Source organism: Pseudopodoces humilis, chromosome 1 (assembly GCF_049639895.1).
Source record: "Pseudopodoces humilis isolate 2021_Gansu_Grassland_sample_001 chromosome 1, ASM4963989v1, whole genome shotgun sequence".
Classification (NCBI taxonomy): domain Eukaryota; kingdom Metazoa; phylum Chordata; class Aves; order Passeriformes; family Paridae; genus Pseudopodoces; species Pseudopodoces humilis.
The window spans coordinates 150,064,797-150,078,697 of record NC_142200.1 but is presented as its reverse complement, the minus strand read 5'-3'; the positions used below and the strand labels follow the sequence as shown (position 1 = coordinate 150,078,697).

The following is a 13,901-nucleotide window of genomic DNA, read 5'->3' as shown; positions in this document are numbered from 1 at the left end:
GATTTTACTTATCAACCCAAGAAAATTAAGCTGCCTTATGGCTGAAACCTCCCTGCCTGTTCCCTTCACAGCAGAACAAATTTTGGGCTGAAGGAGAGATGCAGCACATCCATTTCAGTAAACAGGAGGTATCTGCAGACAGTGGTAAAAGTCAGTGCTGTAAAGCAAATTAAACCTTCCCCTTCTTTCCCTACACCAGGTTTTATTGTGGTTGTTATTCTTTCTGTTGTGAGAGATGATCTCTGAGAGAGAATTTTTCTCTCTCTCAAGGTGTATACAAATGCCAGGACATCCACTGGCATTTTTCCTGTACCTCTGAGCGACTCATCAGTCTGTAACTCTTTAATTTTACTGAGATCTAGCTGAAACATGTCAAGGAGCCATGAGGATTTTTTCCCATGCAAAGCAGTTTCTTTGCAAAAAAAAAAAAAAAAAAAAAAAAAAATCCAGTTGCTCTGTTGCAGCAGAAATTGCACTTTCATTTGAGAAAAAATCATTTTATAAGCAGTAAAAAAAAAGTTTGAGCTTTGGTCTCATGGCAGTCTTGATGCTGTTTTGGTGCTAAAAAAGAGTTGTTTCCTCTTTGGGCTCTGGTGTTGTTCAAGTCCTTCCTCCATGTGGATTTTTATTGTCTAATACCGGGTCATCTTTTGCTGCAGCTCTTCCCAAAGTGAGGGAAGGAGAGGATAAGGAGCTCTCTGCCTTCTGCTGCTTTCCACATTTCTCTAAAAGCTGGAATACAGACCTGAAATGTATTTCTGGAGGGAATTTTGTCTTTCCTGACCCACTTTCCCATACAGTAGGACCAGGACCCAGACAAATATTCCCCTTAGTCCACTCTGTGACAGAAATGGTCCCCAAAGAAGGTGAAAGATGTGTTGATGTCTATTTATGACTCTGGAACAGCTGATTCCCTACTGATCAATCCTTGAGTCCTTCTGAGGCATTGAATGAGAGGAGAATTGTGACATTTCAGACCAAAGGAGGAGCAGATTCCGTGATGAATGAATGATATGAAAGGAAGCACAACCATAATTTATTGCAAAGTCCTTAGAAGGTATTTTGATGGATAGTGCAAGCAGATGAAAAGCCCTTTTGGATTAGGGTTTTTTTTTCAGTTCATTAGTTCAAAGTGAAGCAACCTTTTCATGGTAGCAAAATCAGGCTTGTGATCAGAAATCCTTTTTTCCAAAAAATCAAAACATTTCACTTAACTTTTGAGGTTCTGAGTATTTTAAGATAAACATAAAAGATTTTCACTCAAAATAAAATCGTTTGTAAATCCACCCTCCATAAAACTGTTATTTTTAACATTGGTCAGAAAAATTAAGCTTATTGTGAGTGCTTGGCAAATGTGCCAAACTCAAAAGATTTCAGGGTGGGTTTTTTTTTTAAAAGGTAAAAAACTTGTGCCCAGTCTTAGCTGGCAGTTTCAGTAGAGTTGATAAAGTAATGTAGGAGTTTGCCCTTCCTCAGATGTTTAAGATTTGGATACAGTGGCAACAAGAAATGGCAAAATTCCCAATGCAACTGGAGTTGTGCTGTGGGATTGCAAAGGGAACAATCCCTGAGGTGGCCCAATCCAAACTTCTAGTTTGGTATCAATAATTAAATTTTAAAAAAAGAGCACATACAAGTGTGACAACAAGTTCCTTATTGACTGTCTGGGTGCAATAAAAGCCCTTAAACACATGCTCAGTTTTAAATATGTGCTCAAGCCCCATTGATTCCAGTGTTAACGTGAGGCACTGGCTGAAGTGCTTCTCTAAATCAAGGCTTCCTGCGTTTTCCTTAGGAGTATTTTATGACCAGAACAAAAAGTAGTTGTAGGTTTCATTAGAGGGAAAAGAAAAAAAAAAAAAAAAAAAAAAAAAGAAAGAGAGAGAGTGCAAAAGGAAGGAAAAACAAAGAGGAGGAAACTTTATGGCTCCGTAAACAGCTGTAAGCAATGTCTCTGGTCGGGTCAGACCGGTCTGAGTTGACAAGGCAGTGTCTCCAATTATATAGCATGCTGTAGCCTGTAAAAATGAAATCAATTTGTTATTTTTCTGGGAGAACATTATAGCGTGAGTTCACACATTTGGTGAGCCTGATGACTCAGTGAAAGCCAGAGGAGGAACTTGCAGACCTGTGTGTGTGTGTGTGTGTGCACAGCTGAGGGTCTGTGTGAGCTCAGCACAACCCAATGCATATTCACAGCATCCTCTTGAAGGAAAGGGTGAGAAATGTGAGAAATTTGCTTTCTTAGAGCAGTGGGCAGTGAAAATCCTGCTGTTCTTACCTAAACCTCGAAGAGATGGCGCTTTCCATCCGCGGCTCTCGTTTCAAAATTGGCTTCATCACGGAGGAGTTTCAGGATAAAATTCCCCCAAGCACTTAAGCACTTAAGCAATTTAGAAGTCCAAATCCAATCTTTGCAGGGATCTGAGGTCTTTGAGCCCAGTCCTCCAAGATATTTAGCACTGACATAGCCCAGACCAGAGCTCAGCGCAGGGGGGTGAGCCTTAATGAGAGGTTTGAAACCACAATATGTACTTTATATTGCTGATCATTTAAAAAAGGTTCAAGTTGGGATGCTTTAGGGATTGGGGGGGTGCTGGAAACTGGGAGCATTAGGACTAGCCACAGTCCTAATTATTATTGAAATTCAGAGTAGGAGTCTAAATATCTTTACATTGTGTAGGCATTTTTCATTGCCTAATAAGTTGCTCTATCCCTTCCCTCCATTCCCCTCATTTAGCACACCTGACCCAGAAAATTAGAGCTATTTTCACCTAAAACTTCATTCCAGTGCCCAAGTTATATAAGCATTGTTCTGGGGAGAAGGAGGCAGGTTCTTTTCCAGGCCAGCCAGTCGTTGCCTCCCAAACACACATTCTTTCCATTTGTCATGAAACCCTGAGAGGGGTTAGGCTGGGAGAAGTCAGAAGTAAGGCAGCAAAGGTGTTTACATGAAACTTTAAATTACTCCCCTTTCATTTGCAAGTAACTGTTGTTCCTCGTCCCAGGTAAATTTATCCATCAGCAATATCATTAGATGAGTTCATTATAACCACGAGATTTACAGCACTCATAAACTGCAGTGTAGGTGGCAGATTAAAATGTTAAGGCTTATACATCTCTAAAACCCTGCAGTGCCATCCTGGCACATTTTATGAGATAAGTGGGGCTGGATGGAGGTAGATCTCAAACGGGGAGACCTCCAGGGAGATGTCCTAGATGTGGGATGTGGTATGGAAGCAACGCCAGGGTCACCAGGACCTGGATCCGGGCTTGAAAATGTGGTTTGAGGGGCTATTATTCTGCTGCCTGGGTTGTTTTTCAGATGACATGTGTAGCAAAGGAGTTAATTGCCTTGGGTAATTAAAGAGTTCCAAAGACTTTTTCCAAGGAACTGGGTTGTTAATACTTGTATTCTCTCCTCCTCTGTTCTGTAGATCCTAAGGGAAGACAAAGTCAAAGCAACATCTCTTGCGCTTAGAGTGGAAGGTGCTGAGTGTTGTGGTGTGCCTTAGTTCCTGTGGGAATTCGTTGTCCTGGCCAAACCTCAGCTCAGGGAATTTTTCTTTCTTAGCACCCACTTGAAGCTGCCATTGAGCTTATTATTTTTCAAATCCAGCCTCAAACTACTCTAAATGAGCTGTCGTGGTCCACATTAGAGACAGCAAAGACTTTCCTTGGCCTCCTCTTCCAGCTCCCCAAAGATTTCTGAGATTCTGCAAACAAAAAAAAAAAAAGGGTGAAATTCCTGGTTCCTACTTCTAGCTTGGAATAAAAGGTGTCCAGTTTATGCTCCTCATTTTTCCACAGCCAGTGCTGCCTCCTGGGCATCTCCAGTGATTCAGCCCACCTATCTGAGACATCTCTCTCAGGATGGGCTGAGTTGCCCTCTGGAGATGCTGATCTTGCTCCACGGACTCCGGTAGACAGCGAGCTTGGCCGAGATTCCAAATTTTTAAATGGTCAAAGTCGGGTGAGGTGAGTCCCACGCTCGGAGATCCTCTGATGAAAGGTGCTGGAGAAACACAATGCTGCTGCATCATCACCATCGCCGTCGTTGTTATTAATACAGGGCAAGGGTGAGGGAATTATTATGGGAGAAAAGTCACCTCCGTGCTGGTGTGTTTGCAGGATTGGACTCGGCCACAAAATTATGTGCATTCTTTTGGGGTTCAAGGAGAAAAAAGGATTTAAATATAGCCCTTGTGCTGTACTTGAGATGAATGAAGAGGTATCCAGCTACAACAGTTAACCCAGTGGGTTGCAGCCTTTTCCTTTTCCAGGCTGGAAGAAGAAAAACCTGGAAGGACAGACACCTGAGCAGTGAATTTGAGCTATCTAACAGACCTAGATTTCTTTTTGTGAACCTCTTTAAATTTCTTAGTCTTGATAGTGAGATGCCCAGAGCCAAATATGTAAGACCCCACTGCAATCAATTTTGCAGAGACTCATAATTTCTGAATCAAAGTATGACACTTTTGTAATTAGACTGCTTAGGCTTGAGCTGGATTGTTACTGGTCCATGCAAAACTAAAAACAACCCCCCAAACGGAAAAAATATCTTTCATCAGAATCAGTTACTTGATTCATGTCTTCTAGAGGCCAACCTATAATTTTGCTGATCTGTGATAAGGTGTTTTCCAAGTTTTCAACTAAAACACCAATTAAAATTTTTGCTATTGTCCACATTTTGTAGTTGCTTGGGTTTGGGATAGTTTTAACATCATAGAAGAAAACCACTTCGATGCAGGAGTGAGCAGAACGATTTCCTTCTCAATTTAAAATAATGGGGTGTGACATGTTCCTCTCCCTTTCCTTTCATTCTAAAATTCCTCTGGGTTTTGTTTTCATAGTAAAACAGATTAAAAAAAAAATCACGGCATATGCCGGAATGTTGGTGTTTTCTGTGAAAAACAAGACCATTCAGTGGATGTAGAATTAGAAGTTTTTCTGCCTGTCCATCCTCCTGGCCTCTGGGCTGGTGGTTCAACCTTAGAACCATAAAATCATAGACTGGCCTGAGCTGGAGGGACCTTAAAGATCATCCAGTTCCACTCCCTGCCATGGGCAGGGACAGCTTCCACCACCCCAGGCTGCTCCAAACCCCTTTCAGCCTGGCCTTGGACACTTCCAGGGATCCAGGGGCAGCCACAGCTGCTCTGGGCACCCTGTGCCAGGGCCTGCCCACCCTCATGGGGAACAATTCCTTCCCAAAATCTTGTCTATCCCTGCCCTCTGGCAGTCTGAAGCCTTTCCCCCTTGTCCTGTCCCTCCAGGCTCTCATGAATTGTCTCTCCATTCTTCTTGTGGGTCCTTTCAGGTCCAAGAAGGCCACAGTGAAGACATCCTGAAAGTCTTCTCTTTTCCAAGCTGAACAAATACAATTCTCTCAGCCTTTCTTTATAGGATCAATCCTCCATCCCTCGAGTCACCTTCTTGGCTGTTCTTTGGGCTCGCTCCAGCAGTCCATGTCCTTCCCATGTGTCTACACAAGTGTCTCAAGGACATTTGTGTGTCCAGAGTGGAAAAGACACAGTAGGTCCAACTCCATCTCCTGCTCTCTACCTCTGGGATATCCTTCCCAGCTTCCAGACGTCCGTGTTAGATGGACACCACCCTTCATCTGTCCTGTGTGGTGAGGGTTTATGGGAATTGATCACGGCTGGCTCACAGATCCTGCCCCAGGAACCTCTTGACATTCGGTGCCACCAGACATTCATGGCAGCCTCCATTTCTGGAACTTGCACAGCCTTCCAGCTGCTCATTTCTCAAAAAAAAAAAAGTGGTTTTAGGCAGCCTCAGATTCATGGATTTCAGGCTTGTCAACTTGAAGGATTATGGTGAGAGATGAGAGAGGGTCTATTTGGGATGTTGTAGGATGGAGTAGGGGGCTGCCCGATGTGAGACAGCCCTTGAGGGTTTTCCTTAAAATTTTTCACCACCTAGGGACACTTCTCCAGGAATCTTCTCAATTTCAGAATTTTAGGATCACAATACCACTGATGTATTGTGGAAGTACACTATTTCAGACAAACCACTTTACTCAATTTGTCCCCTCTATCATCACGTGGCTGAGATTCTTCTAAGGGATGTGGCACCACAGAGAGGCAGCCAAAATGATTTGGAAAAGAACAGGGGCTGAGCTGAACCTCTGGAAAGCTGGATGGATTATCAGAAAGGATTTGGAGGAAGTTTGTCATCTTGCTGTGTAGGGGTTCCCTGCAAAGGGAGAAGCACTTGAGGCACCTACAAGAGAACATAAATCCCCTCTATTATGAGCAGACATCCTTTGATTTAACTTCTTCACCAGGACTAGCTGGACAAAAGGAGCAAAGTCACTCCTGATGCTCAGTTCTCAATATCTGGTGGGATTTAAGTGCACTCAGGGTCTTATCCTGGGTCATTTGGCAAGTTGCGCCCTCCCTGCTCAGCATTAACAAATGAAGTTATTTTCCCTGTGTCGGGGACCCTGGAAGGATGTCCCTGGAGGAAGCCCTCAAAAGGCCTCCCCAACATTAGTAGCAAAACAAAGCTCCTACAAAGCTCAGGAATAACAGAATCCAGGGAGAAGCAAGCAGGTGTAGCAGTCTCCACATGCTGCTCCTGATGTGTCAAGGACTTTTGACACATTGAGAAGGTGGTGACCTTGAAAAGTCAGTTGTGGTGCTGTGCAGTAGGGTCATGCAGAGCTGAAACCTTCTCTTTTTCTGAAAAAAGCTCTGAGCAGGCATTTCCTGCATATTTCTCCCTCCTAACTGGCTGGGGTGTCCATTCCAAGAGGGAGGGTAGATGTAATTTATTGAGACGGTGGCCAGGCACTTATTTACAACGGCTCTGCTGAAGGAGCAGATAGATTGAGATAAGGGAAATGAAGAGCTCTCTAAGTGTGTTGGCAAAGAAAAATGCTCACTGGAGGTTGAATTAAACACTCCAGGGCATGCAAGGCTTAAAGATAAACTAAGAACTTTGGCTGTGGACACATAGAGCAGTGTTTTCATGGCTCCTCCTGTGCTAATGGGAAGAAAAACCTGACTGGTTTGAAAGGAACAACTCTTTCACCCTTTCCCTTGGTTCAGACTTGAGCAGTGCCTGTTCTGGCTGTGTGTTTGTAAAATTGAGAGCTTCAGGAATTCTCCAGTGGAAAAGGAGAGGCTGGGGTCAATGCATCCAGGAAGTGTTGGTGCCTAGGGAATTTGAAGGTGATGCCTGGTTAGAGCACAGCAGATGACAGCTGACCCATTTCTCGACACCGCATTTTCAAAATTACCCACATGAAGGAGATTGTTTAGGAGGAGAACTCAGGAGAATGGAAAAAATGCAAATGCCAGGTTTGATCATTGGGAACAGTGAGAAAAAATGAATGATGGGAGCTACGAGAGAGTTGAGCAACACTGAAATGAGATTCTGATCTTTATAGACTTTCCCAATCTTTTCTAAAGGTTTGGTTGATGGGTTGTTTTTGGGTTTTTCTGGGTGGAGGTGAAGGCTGGAAGGTTCATAAGGTTCCCACCTGATGATCAATAATAATGACAGGGAGCTGAAAGAACTGGGTTCTCCTAAAGATAAATTGACTTTAGAGAGGGAGAAAGTGTTTACACCTGGAAGCAAAGTAGAAACCAAAAGAGGGTGCTTGGGGAGATGTTATCACACTCCAGAGGCTATGAGCGAGCCAGGAATAGGAGGAGGAGGAGGAGGGTGCTCAGCTCTGCTTAACAGCAGAGCCACTGCTCATGGAGAGATGTTTTGAGATTCCACCCTGCACCTTCTGATGGAAGTCAAATGGCTCCACACTGCCCCATGAAATGCCAAATTTGCATTGCAGTGTCTCTGGGCCTGATGACACCTTGGGAACAAAGCTCTTTCTGGAGATTGTCTTCTGCAGGTTAAACCTTCCAGACTGTAACACAGATCGAAGAGAGGTGACTGTTTCCCTGCTGTACTGAGCAGGGAGCAATGTGAAAAAGCACTTAAAGGTATTTCTATGCTTTTTTATTATATTTTTGTTGTCGTAGATGATCTTCCCAGAAATGGAAACAAATTGTTGAGGCCACTAACCTGTAAGCTCCTCTTCCTATGACTGGTATTTTCATTCTAACACTGTAGTAACAAAAAAAACAAAACCAAAACAAAACCCCAGAGATAAGCTTTAGTTTGGCTGTTCATATGATTAAAGTTCATGAGGTTGGAATCCTAAATTTCATCAGGGTCCTACTGAAATAGCTCAAAAAAGTCCTTCTGGCTTCACAACATGGTGGATGGAGCCTGCAACTGGTTGATGGTAACTCAGTGAAGTCTTTGTCTTTGCTGGGAGCTGCATAAGAGACTTTGGAAAGCTTTGGGGAGGATGTTGGTGACTGCAGTTGACTTGGAAACAAACTCTACAGATGTTCCCACCAAAGATAACTTCAGACACTGGAAAACATCCACATTTTGGACTCTCTGTAGTCAATGGCCGGAGGAGGAGTAGGAACAACTAAACTAATGTTTCTCCCTGGAGATGTCAATGGAGGCATCTCTCCAGATGGTTTACAGAGATAGGGCCACCTACCTCCTAATCCTGAAGCTGTGAATACCTCCTAAATCCCAGGCTTGGGGGGGGGGTTAAATATATTAAAATTTGGGGGTGTGGCACCCTAAAACTCCATTCCCAACAAGGTGACAGAGGCAACACACTCAACAAGTCCTCTGAAGCCTGAAAGAGTGTTTGAGAAGGTGTCTTTAGCCCAGAAATTGTGGGGCAGTGTTTTGTATAATATTTAATAGTGAAACAAAAATGAGCACTTGGCATGGGCTCCATTTCATGGATGGATTTCTGCCAGTTGTATACCCTGAATTAATCTAAAGCTCAAAAAGCCCCATATCTGAGATAAGGAAAATGAGTTTAATGGGTCCTTTCCTCAGTTTTCTCCTGTGGCTTCCTGCAGGCGTCTGCAGGAACTTGTCTCCTTCCTCCAGCTGAGCTCTCTGCATGGCCTTCAACACGGGGCTGAACTTCCCTGGGTAGAACTGTTTCAAGGAACTTATCCATCCTCACTGTCAGGGATCACGGCATGATTCACCTGGAGACTTCCACGGTGCAGACATGCCCCACTCCACCAGTCACCCAGGGGTTTGAGAGTCTCGCCAGCGCAGCCCGTGGGGGCAAGGCCGTGATTCACCCCAGCCCAAAGCAAACACCTCAGCTGGGCAGGGGAATCGTGGCATGGAAATGTCTGCTTCTCTCCACTGGCTGATTGCAAAAGCAGCCTGGGGTAAGCAGATCAGCTGGAGACACCCCTGACACAAGCATTGCAATGTGGCTGGCAGGGACACAATTTCGGGTCAGGGTGAGCTGCCTTCCTCCCTTTTAATGAAATGGAAAAGAGGGGCACCTCTGGAGGGCAGTTCATGCCATTTGTCTCAGCTTCCCTCCCTGGGGTAGGATGAATTGTCCTCCAATGTTGAGATTAATCATCTCCCAGAAGTTCACCAGAGTTTGAAAGAGGCATCTAAGTCTGGGAAATCAGCTGGAAGTCCTTTGCTTTTCCACACATCTTCCACCTTGTCCATCTAAAGTTCATTTACTGGAGGGCATGTTCTTGGCTGAATTGATTATCCTGGTTCGAAACTCCTGCCTGGAGCCATTTGGGATCCAGAAATGAATGGTCTTATGTCCCACGTGCCTGGAAAGGGTGGATTTGTAAAGCTTAGTCTGAAGTTAGCAAAGCCCTTGAGATGTGACTCCTGACCATGTGAACCTCTACCTCCTCTTCAGTTCCGTCCCCCTTGACCAGGTCCCCTCCAGGAGAGGAGTTATTGGCTGCAAGGACCTTCCTCTTTAAAACAAAGGAAGTCGCCTTAAAATAATTTTTATCCCAGCCTAGAGAACTGTTAAAATCAAGCCAATTTTCATTTGGACTTAAGCAACGATAGAATTATTGTGTTGTTTTTTTAAGTCAGAGCAAAAGAGAATGAAGGCTTCATTTCATGACAGCCCTGTTGATAATTCAAACACACCAGGCTGTTCCCAAATGAAAACCACACAGCAAAAAATGAACGTAAACAGAAATACACACTGCCCAGGCAGGTTCCTCTTTGTCATTAATTCCGGGCAGAAAAGACAATCAAGAGATTTAATTAGAAGAAAAGGAAATTATACTCTAAAAATCCCTTCAGTTTTAGTAATCAAGGTTATTATTAGAAGCACCAGTAAAAAACACTTTAAAAATCTATCTAATTAGCTGCATATCTGCTGATCTCCCTGCAGAGCTGACTTGTTTGTCTCCAAGCCTTCACCAGCATAAAGGTTCATGGACACTCCTTTCAAGACTTCCACTGGGCTGAGGGCAGAGCTTGCACTCAGGATTAATTGGGATTGGTTTTTGGTTGTTGGTTTGGTTTGGTTTTAATTTCACTCCCGTCACTTTAACCAAAGCCCCACAGAATGATGCTGTTCCCCTTCCCAAATTCTTGGTGTTGCCTTTCCAAAGACTCGGAGCTTGGTGGCCTCTGCTGCTGAAGCAATTCCTTTGGGTGGCTCTGAAAGTGCTTCTGCCTGGGCTTCCCCAGCTGCCAAAATTTCCTATAAAACATCGTCTAGAGGTGTGCTTGTGTCTCAAAAAAATAAATATGGGAAGGAAAGGAAAGGAAAGGAAAGGAAAGGAAAGGAAAGGAAAGGAAAGGAAAGGAAAGGAAAGGAAAGGAAAGGAAAGGAAAGGAAAGGAAAGGAAAGGAAAGGAAAGGAAAGGAAAGGAAAGGAAAGGAAAGGAAAGGAAAGGAAAGGAAAGGAAAGGAAAGGAAAGGAAAGGAAAGGAAAGGAAAGGAAAGGAAAGGAAAGGAAAGGAAAGGAAAGGAAAGGAAAGGAAAGGAAAGGAAAGGAAAGGAAAGGAAAGGAAAGGAAAGGAAAGGAAAGGAAAGGAAAGGAAAGGAAAGGAAAGGAAAGGAAAGGAAAGGAAAGGAAAGGAAAGGAAAGGAAAGGAAAGGAAAGGAAAGGAAAGGAAAGGAAAGGAAAGGAAAGGAAAGGAAAGGAAGAAGGAAAGGAGGAAGGAAGAAAAGGAAGGAAAGGAAGGAAAGATAAAGAAAAGGGAAGGAAGATATTAAAAGCAGAGTTTTTTGCCTTGCTGGGCCTGTAGGGAACTTCAGAAGATCTTGTTTTGGGGAAGGATGACAATGACAATTATATTTTCTGGTGAGGGGGAATGCAGAGGAGCTGAAGATGGTGATTTTCTGTCCCCATTCTTCCGAACCAAGTACAAAGGTGAAATCCAGCCTGACAGTATCTCTTTTTCCTTTTCTTTTGCACAGGTCCTTGGCAATTGGTCACCAGTATTCCTCCCTGGGGACTCAGCCCATCCTCTGCGGGAGCATCCCGGGCCTGGTGCCCAAGCAGTTGCGCTTCTGTCGGAACTACTTGGAGATCATGCCCAGCGTGGCAGAAGGTGTAAAGATTGGGATCCAGGAATGCCAACACCAGTTTCGAGGGAGGAGGTGGAACTGCACGACTGTCAATGACAGCTTAGCCATCTTTGGGCCCGTGCTGGATAAAGGTGAGTGAGGAGCTCTGGGTTTGGGAAGATGAATGTCTGTGTTGGAGTGGCAGCAGAGATCTTGAGAAACCTCCTGTCAACTTCTGAACAAAGGTCCTGTAAATTGTCCTGCAAGAGACAGGACTTGAGCTGGATGAAGGGTTGTGATTATCTCAGTTCCAGCTGGGAGCAGGAGGTTGGACTAGAGACCTCCCCAAATCCCTTTCAGCATGAATTATCCCATGATCCTACACCCCTGGGAAGGAACACAGAGGATTATTTTGTTTGCAGTGGTCAAGCTGGACCCGGCTCCTTTTCTGACCCCAGCTGTAATTTTAGATCTCTAGATGATGGCAGAGGGGAAATGATGAACTATTGGAGAGTGCTCCTAGGGACTGGATGTATCAGAGAACATCAGGTTTTTTACTATTATAAAATACAATGACAATCAAAGGCCCAGGGAAAATCACCATCAATTAATGATTCTGCTTTCCTTGGTTGTGAATACAGCAAACTGGGACAGAGTTCAAATTCAAGCAACTATTTCTGCACCCCTTGACAAAAGTAGGGAACTCTTAGAAATGTTTTGCCCTAGGTTGTCAAATCTTTGATTTGAATCAAATCTGAGATTTAAGCCCTAAGCTAAACCTGAGTATCTGGTCTTTTCCTTTATGACTAGGTAGGAGCCTGTGAGAACTCCTTTATCCTTCTCTGCCCTTGTATGTGTGTCTTTTAAAATCCAGCCTGGTCCTGCTGGTCTCACTAAGTCTGGGATGAGTTTTTCCTATCCTTCCTTCCTTCCTTCCTTCCTTCCTTCCTTCCTTCCTTCCTTCCTTCCTTCCTTCCTTCCTGCCTTCCTTCCTGCCTTCCTGCCTTCCTGCCTTCCTGCCTTCCTGCCTTCCTGCCTGCCTGCCTGCCTTCCTGCCTTCCTGCCTTCTTTCTTTTCAGGGAATCTGGTGTACATAATTGATCTATACTCACCTTGGGATGTGTTCTGCAGTGCTTCCCATATTCTTTTTTAGTTTTCCCCCTGCTGCATTACTCAAAACAGATTTGGGCATTTTCTTCCACTAGACCAGGTTGCTCCAAGCCCCGTCCAACCTGGCCCTGAGGACTTCCAGGGATGGGGAGCCCATGGCAACCTGCTCCCAGACAGTCTGGGGTTAGACACCCCACATCTCCTGTAGGAATTATCCTTGTGGATAAACTGGCCCTCGCCTCCCTGCTGACTGCAGGAACCCCGATCCCACAAAATTCTCTTATCTCTGGCACAAAGGGTTTGTCCCTGCTCCAGACTGGAGGCTTTCGGTAGCCGGGCTCAGGGAGGGAGAGGAGACCGGGACGATTTCATAACTGAAGAATGTTGTTCCTTGAGGGAGAATCAAACCACCCTTCAGTTTTGCTTCACCTACAGCAGGAGAGGGGGAGAAAAAAAACAGCTCAGTCGCATTCTTGTGCGGCAGATCCCCCAGGGTAGGAACATACTTGAGCTCCTACCCAGAAAGAGAGAAGGGGAAAAGGAGAGAAAGAAAGCAGGGAATAAAAAATCTGTTTTTCAGCTTGGATTTTAAGTCACCCGAGATCTGAGTGCAGCTCTTGTGTGAGTCAGTGGGGACCCCATCCTCCCTCAGCACAAACCAGAGCAGCTCCTAAAGCATCTCCCCTTGGCCTCACAGACTATCTGCTCTCCTTGCATTGAAAAGGATTTTAATGCCTTCAGGAAATCCTTTCCAGGCCCAAATCTCGCTGAGGCTGCCTCGTTCTCTGGGCTGCCCTTGCTGCTGTGGTACCTCATTGCTCATTCAGGGCTAGGCTTGAGCTGTGATTCAGCAGTGCCAACCTGTCACCAGACTCTGCTCCTGTTAAGAGCCATGTTCTGATATCTCATCTAAAACCAGACTCTTTTTCCCCATCAGCCTTTTTATGGAAAAAAGATCCCACGTGTTTTAGCTAAGACTGTATTTATGTATCATTTTTCTTTTAGCTGGGCCTAATCTCCAGCAGTCCCTTGCAACCCTAACAATTCTGGGATTTTGTAATGAATCACACACTAAACAGGAATGGCATGATGAGCTCGGCTCCCAGGCACTGGTGATGTCCAGGGAATCCTGACCTGCTGCTATTGAAGGCAACACTTGACAGGCTTGACCCTAAATCCCTCTTGCTCTTTGTGTGTCACCCAGGGCAGAGGAAGAGCAGAAATCCCCCATCCCACCCTATTTGACTACTCTGGTTTGCACGTCCTGGGCTGTGAATAAACCTTGCCTGTCCAACTATCCAGAGAGGTGTGGACTTTCTATCCCTGGGAGTGTCCAAGGCCAGGTTGGATGGGCTTGGAGCAACCTGGGAAAGCAGAAGGTGTCCCTGCCCATGGAATGTGTCCCTGCCCACGGCAGG

General features: G+C 44.8%; 1 protein-coding gene across 1 annotated transcript in view; it reads left to right on the top strand.

The window, feature by feature from the left end:
- WNT3A (Wnt family member 3A) overlaps nt 1–13,901 on the top strand; it is an 84,081-nt gene that overhangs the window by 37,680 nt on the left and 32,500 nt on the right. Inside the window, exon 2 of the mRNA XM_005527800.2 lies at nt 11,284–11,525. Within this exon, the coding sequence (XP_005527857.1) occupies nt 11,284–11,525 (242 nt within the window). The remainder of the gene's footprint in view (nt 1–11,283; nt 11,526–13,901) is intronic.